The sequence below is a fragment of the Helianthus annuus genome, chromosome 4 (assembly GCF_002127325.2).
Source record: "Helianthus annuus cultivar XRQ/B chromosome 4, HanXRQr2.0-SUNRISE, whole genome shotgun sequence".
NCBI lineage: Eukaryota > Viridiplantae > Streptophyta > Magnoliopsida > Asterales > Asteraceae > Helianthus > Helianthus annuus.
In genome coordinates, this window is record NC_035436.2 from 117470605 (window position 1) to 117481824 (window position 11220).

General features: G+C 36.4%; 1 protein-coding gene across 2 annotated transcripts; it reads right to left on the reverse strand.

Annotated features, from left to right (window-relative positions):
- Positions 1–6361: 6361 nt before the first annotated feature.
- On the reverse strand, positions 6362–10351 carry LOC110936326 (probable fructokinase-7). 2 transcript variants are annotated; one of them, XM_022178690.2, is made up of 8 exons: positions 10142–10351; positions 9944–10006; positions 8548–8765; positions 8243–8455; positions 7745–7942; positions 7533–7673; positions 7323–7439; positions 6362–6777 (listed from the first exon to the last, which is right to left on the reverse strand). In XM_022178690.2, exons 2-8 carry the CDS (start codon positions 9963–9965, stop codon positions 6646–6648), a joined length of 1041 nt encoding a protein of 346 aa, XP_022034382.1. In that variant the 5' UTR covers positions 9966–10006; positions 10142–10351; the 3' UTR covers positions 6362–6645. The 2 variants fall into 2 exon arrangements, with proteins under 2 accessions (XP_022034382.1, XP_022034383.1); XM_022178691.2 differs by having other exon boundaries at positions 10077–10346.
- Between the last annotated feature and the right edge of the window lie 869 nt (positions 10352–11220).

Sequence of the window (11220 nt, forward strand, 5' to 3'; positions counted from 1 at the left end):
TCATCGCCGACATGTGGCTCCTTTGTTTCCGAAGAAACAGATTCATCGCCAGGAAGTGAAAACTTCACTTTCTTCTTTTTCTCCTCTTTTGTCCCCAGATTTGCATCTGATGAATTCTTTTTGCTTGTCTTTTCAGCTGAGGGAGTAGATTCATCAGAACTGTTATTCTGTTTGTCTCGTGAACCCGAGGACAAAATCTTTTCGAGATATTCTCTTGCTTTCTTTTTCTTTTTCCTCAGTCGATCTTTCTGCCCCTGAGAAAGCTTCACTTTTGTTTCTTGAACTTTAGGTTCTTTGACCTTCTGTTCTCTGACGTTTTGGCCCGAAACTTTCAATTCTTTGGGCTTGACAACGACTGGTATCTTCTTTGCCATTTTCTGAGAATTAGCCCTCAATCTATCATGCGATCTCTTTGGGCAATCTCTGGCAATGTGACCTTTGATATTGCAATTGTAGCACCTCCTGGTCTCATAACTCCAGTATTGGCAGTTAACAGCAATATGCCCCTGATATCCGCAGCTGTAGCACACCCTGTTATCATACCAATTACCACCTTTTTCACACCAAATGCTCAGATCATAGCATTGTCTGGCTTGGTGATATTCCTTCCTCAAATGTGCTAGTTTTGACGCTTTTGCACTGTGGTTTGTTCTGCACACAACAAATTTTGAATTTTCATTTTCAATTTTTTGTAATTTTTTCTTTTGATTGGATGATCGTACTGATGAGTTTTTTCTTTCATTTTTAAAGTTTTGATTCTGTTTTACAATCTTCTTCACAGGTTTTTGCTTAGAGCATTCACCTTTTTCAGTTGATTGCAGAACAGTTTTCTGAAATTTTTCTTTCAACTTTAAAAACAATTTTTGTTTTTCTTTCTTAACATTTTCATCATCAGACTCTGTCACAGACTCATCTGCTGAATAAAATTTCTCATTTTCCTCATCAGTTTTATCATCACAATCTTTGACTTTGACTTTGTCAACGTTTGTAGCCTTTTCACTCATCGGAACTGAATTGATCGGTTTTGGACAAGGAATATTCAACTTGTCAGATTTAGTCGCAAAACTGATCAATTTCTTCTCAAATTTATCTATCTTGGTCCTGGAATTCTTAGCTTCTTCCTCAAGCTGAGATATTCTCTCAAGATGAGACTTGATGGAATTGTCATTCTCAACCTTCAAACTTTCAAGAACAGACTTTTCATTTATCAAAATTTTGATCTGTTCCTGAAATTTTGATTCATTGGCTTTTAGATTCTTGTTTTCAAGCTTTATCCAGAAATCCTCATCTTCTGACGATTTCTTTTTGCTTTCAAGCTCTTTCACTAACTCTTTGATTCTCTTTTGAGCGCTTTCACCTTCTTTTTCAAGTTCGACAATCTTCTAAAGATGGGAATTTATCATCTTTTGTTTTTCAATGTTGTTTTTACTAAACACATTTTTCCCATCTTCAAGAATTTTCACTTGCCCCTCAAATTCTTGATATTTCAAAGTCAAACTGTTAAAATCAATCAACAGTTTGTCATTTTCTGCTTTCAACTTCTCACAATCTTTTTCCAGAGAAAGAATCTGGTTTTCAGCAACGTACTTCTCGTCTTTCAACTTTTTGACTTCAACTGCCAAACTTTCTATGTCTCTCACAAGTTTGTCATTGTCAGTCTTAAAGTTATCGCATGTTGAGCACATTGTTTCATTCTTCACCGATTCTTCAGCTTTTGAAGTTTCTTCTTCCTTTGCTATCAATGTACCTGCACAAAACAATTTAACGAAATCAAAAGGATTTCCATTATTATCAATATAACAACCTCGTTTGAAATCGTATTTCAGCACATGTTTTGCCCTGATACATTTAGTAACCCTTTGGTGCATCTCTTCAATCACATCTGAACTTAGATCTAGCACATTATATTTCAAAACCTTGATCAAATCTTTCTTTTTCTTTCTGGTTTCAAGTTCATGAGTTTGAAGTTTGCTGATGAATTGATTTAGAGGTAGATTTGAAAAATTTGACTTCTCCCTTAAATTCTTCAAACATTCACCCCATTCAATCGGTAATGCATCTGCAAATTTCTCTAATTTTTCAACATTTGACGGGTATATCTCATGATCTTTCATATAACTCAATAAAACACTATATCTGTCTTTAAGATCATCTAACGTTTCGTCTTTCAGACACACGAAATATTTGAACCTTTTTGCCCAACCATCTTTGCTCACTTTTCTATAACCCTCATCTAGAAATCCGTGATGCCAATCATTAAATCTTTCGAAATAATAGTTCTCCTGTTCATCAAACACCATTGCCATTTTTCGCAAATAAGCGAACCAAGTATGACTGAAAAACAGACCAATCAGCAATTTGACACAAAAGCGGACCGGAATCTAAATGGGGCGGTTTAAAAAAAATTGATTGGGTCACTTGGGCGGTGCACAACAAACAACAAAACTGATTTATTTGTTTGTTTTTTTTTTAAATTGGCGGTGACTTAAAGGACTGGGATTAGGCCTTAGAGGTCAATGGATCTGTGCACTTGAAACCTTTTGTTGGGCGGTGATACAAATTAATCAACAACAAATTATAAGTGGGCTTCACATGGGACGGTGGTGTTGTTATTTAATTTGACCGATCTATGACACAATCCAACCTATCTGACAAACATTTTTTAATTGATTATGATAGGGTCCTTTATGTGTAATAATCAGTCAAACACCATGAACAGGATGATAGGACCGAATTTTTTTAAGTGGCCGACAATCAGATCATAAAAGCGAACAAGTCTTATAACCGGTTCATAAACGTGTCATAAAAGCGGTCTCAAAAAGCGGTCCTCACTATGCTTTTGGAGCGGTTCAAAGACGTTCCTATGAGCGGTTTATGACAGTAATTTCGAGCGGTTCATGATATAATTTTCGAGCGGTTCCAGTCAATAATTTCGAGCGATTCCAGAAGTGACGTCAGCAAACACGAACCGCTTTTAAGCAAAAATTCAATTTTAATCAAATTTAAGCCGAATTAAGGTCTGAAAATTTCCAGGTTTTGTTAAGTCATGATTCCGTACACAATATGTAAATTTGAAGCGATTTTGACCGTAAAAAGTTGCGTTTCTCGAAAAAGAAAGGTGTAGAAGCAGAACAAGTGATGAACACGAGCTGTATATGCGAGATCTCCTCCTCCTTGGCTCTGATACCAATTGTAGGATCGGACTTCGACCTAAATGAGTCGTTCGGAAGAGCTCAAATCCGTTTCAGCGGCGGAAACAAAGAAACGGACGTATACACAGCTTGTATCACACTTTAATCCTCTTGTATATTAATATTACAGCGTTTACAGTAAGAGGAAATACCGGCAGCACCTCGGTATCAGTTTCGAACTTCGTTACAAATGAAATGAACAATGACCTATATATACTATCTAGGAACCGCTCCAAATGACAGGCCATAAAGGCGGTTCCAACATGTCATAAACGCGATTCTAATATTTGACATAAAAGCGGTTTCATCATGTTGTCGTAAAGGCGATCTGACAAGCTACCAAATACACGATCCAATTTTGTCTTCACACAAACTCTTGTCATTTGTCCTTTGATTGGTGATATCTCATTGGTCCTCAACATGGTGATCTTTCATTGGACCCTCATATGGTCCAATCAAAACTATCCATGATTTCACAATTGTTCTTTTGAGAACTTTCAAGACTTGTTGTGAAGCATGATTTAAACGGCCACTTTTGAAATATTTGAATGATGACATCACTTGTGATGTCACCTAGGTGATGTCACTCGTGATGTCATCCCCGATCAGATCCGCACCGAGACTGAGACTCGATATTAAGACGTAGTCGACAGATGACTGCACCAACATTTAGATCTACGAAAGATCTTTGTTAGTTTATGTGGAAATCGGTTAGATCTAAGTTGTTCTTGGTGGATTGAGGCCAAAACATGAAGTTCTTCAAGAACACATGATGACGCCATCCTAGAACACCTTGAATCTTGGTGATTTCACGGTTAAAAGTTAAGATTCAAAAGATAGAAAGGTGTAGGAGTGCGTGTAGATCAAGAAAGTACAAGATTTAGGACGAGAACTTACCGGAATCGAGAGAAATCTGAAGAAAAGTGAGGAGAATGCGCTGGTCGGACGTCACTTGCCAAAAGTGGAAAGAATGAAAGTGACAGGAGGTATTTATAGAGTTCCCAAAGAGGAAAGGGCTGGTCGATCGGCCAGGCAGCTCGATCGGACAGCCTGTCCGATCGGACGGCAGTCCGAGCGGTCGGTTGGTCGATCAGCTGGTTGCCTGATCGATCGATCGCCTGATTCGAGTGTTCGGTGCGACGAGTTTTGCTGTTTCGATTTCGATTGCGAGCGTTGCGATGCGATAGGGTTTCCTAGTCAAATTACTTTTAATCCCAACTACTCATATCTCGCGCTATCTCTTCTCCACCAATTATCATACTATATCTACATACAAGCATCCTTGTTTCGTATTCGTTTACCGTTTGCGATTCGGTTGCGATTGAGTCCGATTGCGATTCGATTGATTACCACACATAACATAAATAAACATGCACAAGTAACACATAAGGCACACACACACGTATAACAATCACCAAAATGCGTAATTCGAGTTGCGAGTGCGATGTCGATTAGATTGGTTCGATTAGCATTAAGTTGAATTTATCGCATTGTTACTTCCTATAGTTCACAGTCGTAAGGCGGTTCATAGCGATAAGTATACATCGATTACTGCGATTCTTTATAGATACTCCACATAATACAACTAAAGCGAGAAATAAAACAGACTAACTATAAGTCAAAGAAGTCAAAACAGGAATTGAGCAAGGAGAGACAGATCGCAATTAGCAATCTTGTCTTACTTTGACTTCAATCTTGACTTTGACTTTGACTTCCGAAACACGGGGTGTTACAACTCGGCCGAAGATGTATTTTTGTGAAACACTCGAGACCGACATGGAACTTACTTCTACCATATGCTTACCAAGCAATCATTCCTCCTCCTTTTTAACTATAAACCTTTGTAAATATCAAGAGGACTTGGGGAAGGGTTAGGCTTGGGTTAAATGTAGGTGATTTGGGTTAGTGGTTAGTAGAAAGGGCGAAAAGCGTAAAAAGAGTCGGTCGTCTTAAAACTTTTTTGTTTTTGTGACTTTTATTCAAACAAAACATTTACAAACAAAGTTTCTTTGAGGAACTTGTTTGTTTATTGCTATACTTCATTTTTTTTATAAGGGATGTCACGTGAAGACCGAGCTTTTTATCGAGACTACTGTTTCACCCATTGATTAGAAATTATTATGTTGTATTTTACTGAATGCTATTTGCTGTTTTGAACTTTGTTTATTATATAGTTACCTCTGTTTGACACTTTCATATTTTATATAATTAGTTGTGTTAAAATTATTAACCATGTTTGTTATTTAAATTAATTAAATGAATATTTAGGTTTGAGAGTTTAAAAGCTTGTAATATTGGCAAAGGTCTGTTTAAATGATGAAAGTTCTGTTGTTGTGAACAAATGTTTGAAAATAAAACAGTGGTTGATACATCTGTTGACTTTGGTCAACAGATGGATGAAAACAGATGTTTGAAACCACTGTTGGGTTAAAGCAGAGTGTTGTGGAGCAAACAGTGGTTGAAACTGTTGTTGGGGCTAAATGGTGGTTTAAAACCACTGTTGGGTTAAAATAGTATTTTGTGGAGGTTGAAAGAGATTGAAACGACGGTTGAGTTAAAATATTGTTTTTTGGAGAAGGAACATGCTTGAATGCAAATGTTATTTCGTTTACAAAAGATTAATAAATTGTATATTTTTTTACTTTTTATACTCTAAACTTTAAGTATTTACTGACTGACTTATCTATTCATAAGTCGATAAATATAACCATATTCATCATTTATATGTCTTATGCATGGTTTTCTAAGAAAGAACCCATGTTTGCACACGGGTCTTACCGCTCGCTAGTAATTTATAAAAGTTTGATGAATAAGAAGGTTATGAAAAGGACTTTTATACAGCCAATTCTTATTGTATTATATAATAAAAAAGTATAAAGAAAACAATTAATTTTGAACGTTTTTAGTTCTTCATGTAAACGTCATATTCCGAAGACTGATTCTGTACGACGACAAGAATTCAAACCGAAGAATCCCACCCATTGAGAAGAGTGACCCTATGAAGAAAGCCCACTTTAGCCCAACCATGTGGATACATATGAAGTGCTTTCAAGCTTTATCTATAAAAACAAAATCCAATATGGAAAATACTAAATTTATGTGCAACTTTTTTAGGTTGGACCGGAACTAGCTAGCTTTTGTGACATGTAAAGAATATGTTGGAAGGTGGCAGGCACAAAGACAAATTTATAAGAAGCATTTTTCGACGTTCAAGTCGGTAAAACTTATAGCAACAGTCAAAAGTTGCCTACAAGAGCAACAAAACAACAATTTGTTTTCATTACCAGCAGCAATGTTGATATACTGGAACATATTACAGATTCCATTTATGGCTAGAAAATGTCATACCCCTTCAATGTACAACTACCGTGAAGAACTTCATACGCACTTGTACATTGCAGGGTTTGATTCAAATAAACCTTTTTTATTGACATCGCACCAACATGTTCATTCCTCAGCTGTTGCTTTTCAAGATTTTCTGGATTTCATCTCTTGTGGGCATTGCTGGAATCGCTCCTTTTTTGGTTACCGTTAAGGCCCCACACGCGTTTGCAAAAAGAAGTGCTTCTCTTAGTTTTTTTTCATCCTGCATTACAATCAAGACCATGTCTGGATTATACAAACACAAAGCAAAGCAAATGAAAATAATAATCCCGCCAGAGAGTCACAATATTAAGATGTAATTGTGGGCCCACCAAGCGGAACCTGAACTTCCAAGTTCCAACACGTGTGGGACCCGTTTCACAAAGGAATATGTGAGATTATGGGTCCCATTTGAAATCAAGATCTACAAGTACCAATATTTATTTTACTTTCTAGTATAAGCAGAATGAAAATAAGCAAGCCCTCAATTAAACCAAAAAAAAAAAAAAGGCTTAAGAAAATTAATTGACAAATTTAAATATTGTTGTGGGTCCCATCAAAGACGAAGAACTAAGAAAAATAATCAAATCTAAACGCGTAGGTTGATAAAGATCAGAATCAAGAATGGATGAAAAGCAATAAAGAGATGGAACCTAAACATAGATGCTTTTTCCCACTTTAATGTTTCATATTCAACAACAAAAACTGATCCAACTTACTTAGAAACGAAACGGGACCCGCAAATGGAAAACGGATAAAAAAGCGTACCTTATAAAGATTTGTATCCGAAGCTAAAACACTTAAAATTCCACCAACAAATGCATCTCCAGCACCGGTGGTATCAACAGCCTTTACTTTAACACCAGGAACTCTTCCCTTAAATTTCTGCACAAAACATAATCCGTTCGCTTAAATATTTCATTTTGCGGGTCCCACAAAACACGTATAAAACCTTAAAAAACAAGAATCATTCATTACCTGTGTGTAATATCTACAGCCGTCTGGCCCTTCGCTTACAAGCAAAAGCTTAAGGTTGGGATGAAAAAGCTTATTCAACACCACATTATCATCGTACGGATCAGCACCCCGGGTCAAAAACGTAATTTCATCCTCACTCACCTGTGTATACCCGTAACATTAGTTTCGTTTAAAAAGGAGGATGTGTGTATTTACTTGTATGCCCTTGGTACCTTGATGACATCAGCTTGATTCCAAATGCTCATTATGCCATCTCTAGCTGCATCTTCTGAGGGCCATAATGGTATTCTTAAGTTCACGTCGTAAGAGAGAATGCTGCCGGATTTCTTTGCTATCGCCATCGCAGCTAAATGTGTCGATTTGCATGGTTCTTCTATTAAACTAATAGAACCATAGTGGAATATACTTGCCTGTTAAAAAACATAAGTGAATTAAAAAGTTACACACGGACGAAAATATTTTTTTTTGTTTATTGTGTTATTTAGAAGTCTCAAATAATTAGTAAACGAAAAAATTGCATTTTCACAAAAAAAAATATATATATATTTTATGAATTAATATCATAAATAACAAGTTTTTCCAAACACTCAAGACAATCAATTATCTGATTATTACAAATTATACATCAAAAGTGCGTCCAAGCACTATCTCCTGCAGCGCGTTGATAATTATCTGCAAACAATCTATGAAAAGAAAAGATAAAAGTCAACCTGTTTAATAAGATTCACGTCAAGTTCCGATTCACGAAGAAGCATGTCTGCACTAGGATTACGAAAAAACATAAATTCTCTCTCCCCATCGGCTCTAAGAGTAACAAAAGCAAGAGCTGTTCGAGCTTTTTGGTCAAATCGCATGCCAGAATTGTTGACTTTGTTTTGTTTCAAAATGTCAGATAGCATATGCCCAAATTCATCATCACCCACCTAATAAAAATGTTAAGTTTATCGACACCATATTACAAATGAAAGATTAAAAAACAATTTATTTGTAAAAATGTTTTGATTGGTATACATACCTTGCCTATGAAAGCAGATGAACCACCCAATCTTGAAATACCAACAGCAACATTAGCAGGAGCACCGCCAGGGGCTTTTTGGAAGGCGGGTGCTTCTGCAAGTGACACCCCAGAAACCGTAGGCACAAAATCGATCAACATTTCCCCGAAACATACAACAAGTGAAGTCTTTGCTTCTGGGCCTCCATTTGAATTCATGGATAAGTTTTTTGAACCATCTGAATGCACCGAAATTGGTCCGGATCAGTAAAAAACAAGCAGAATAATTGGGCATTATGGTTAGTTTCTAAAAAGGGTCGTTTACTTATGACTGGGTCAACTGGGTTCATCATTTTATTTCTAAGGGATCACATGTGTAAAAAAAAAAAAAAAGTAGATAAAAAAAGAAACGGGTCAAATGGTGACCTCGTTAAACGGTTTAAACAAGACCAAAGTGTATTTTTATTACAGTGTAATAGTTATCGTCATGCTATTTGACACACTAAATATTCATAAAAAATCAAATTTGTGTGTAGAAAACAAACGGGTCAAATGGTTGAACTCGTCTATCGGTTCTAAACAAGACCAAAGTGTATTTTTATGAAAGTGTAATAGTTATTGTCATGATATTTGACACACTAAATATCCATGAAAAATCTAACTTTTGTACAAAAACTGATATATATGGGTCATGCCAATCCATCCCGAACGGTACCAAAAATAACGCGTTTTCACCCTTTAGTCGACCCCCCCCCCCCCCCACCACCATATATCCACATCTACCTAAGATTAACAATTACGCATACAACTAAAAAATCAAACACGAGATCTACAACTACCAGTGGTTTCTTATTTTCTTCAAGTTTTACTAGAAAAAAAAATGAACTCAAATCTTAATATGAATTTCACAAGCTGGTAACTGAAATCACAAAAAAAAAAAAAAAAAAAAAAAAAAAAAAATTTGGCAAACGCACCCGCTTTATATTCGACATGATCCATCGATTGTAACCCTTTGTCTAACCAAAAACCAATTAAAAAAGATCATGGGGATTTCAAAACAAATACTGATCAAAGAAAAACAGAATGTGCCTTCACTTTTCTTTAACAAATTAGATTTAGATCATATACCCATACATGCAATCAATAACAGATCTGAATTCTGATCCAAAGACAAGAAAATACAGATCAAAAGAATTCAAATGACCCAGATTACATAACACCCAAATAAGAGAAAAACAAATTAAAATACCAATAATTTGTCAATATTTAAGATACAAAAAAGGGTAAACAATAAAAAACAGATCAAAAGAATTCAAATTACACAGATTACATAACACCCAGATGAAAAAGAAAACAAATTAATACACCAATAATTTGTCAACATTTAATATCCAAAAAAGGGTAAACAATAAAGAACCTGAAGAGGGAATTTTCGCCATGTGGGTATGAATTTGGTACAGAGGAAGATCAGAAACAACACCTACAAACACAACGAAAATTGAAATGAATATATATGGAATATACAAAAAAATATTGAATGAAATTATTACAATTGATGATGATGAATGAATGTGATCTGATCTTGATTTGATTAATGGAAGAAGAAGAAGAATACCAAAATGAAAGTGTTAAATCGTGGAGAAAAGGGTTTGTGAAAATGAAGAAGAAGAAGAATGAAGAACGAAAACGTGTGCCCTTTTATTGATTCGGAAATGTGTCAAGATGATGATGATCTTGACTCACTCGATTCTAATTTTTCTCCTCTAGATTTCAGTTCAAATACGGAGACTACGAGCACATAGAAAATGTACTCCTTGTTTTTCTTGTCTTTTTTTCGTTTACAAGTCTTGTCTTTTTTTCGTTTACAACTGGAAAACTCGTGCGTTACGACGAAGTTGACAATACAGGGCCAAAATATAACTTAAACCTTAAAACGATAAAAAGGTCATATTTAACTTGTGTGTGTATGTATGTGTGAAAAATTTGACCCCTTAAGCGATAAAACACAACCCGACGACCTACAAAGCCACCGTCACGCATCTATCTCACTTTCTGAGTTGCTTCTGTTGGATTCTTAGAGTTCCATGAAGTTGAAGTAAACGAGATAAGTTATTAAGAGGTTCCATAAGTTAATTACCGAAATCCCTTAGGTAGTGTTTGGTATGCAGGAATGGGAGGTGGAATGGAATGGATGATTACGAGGGAATGAAGAAAATGGTGTTTGGTTAGTCAATGGAATGAAATCACCCATTCCAAAAGTCATTCCATTCCTTCAAAATCATTCCTTCCAACCCCCATGTTTTTTTTCCATTCCATCCCCTCTTGCACCATTCATCAACAACACCACAACCCACCACCTTCGCCACAACCCACCACCACCACCCACCATCAACGCCATCGCCGCCACCCGCCACCACCTCACCCCGACAGCCACTGTCGCCGCCGCCACCTACTCGCCACCGTTATCACCCACAGTCGCGACCAACCGCCAACGCCACTCGTCACCGCCGCCCACCACCATCGTCGACGCCAACACCACCGTCACCACCAATCACCGCTTATTTTATTATTCCATGTTTCTTGCCCACCGAACAATACACAATAATAATTCATTCCATTCACACATGGTAACCAAACAAGACATGGAATGGTAATGATCCATTGCATTCCTTCGTCCATTCCATTACCTCATCT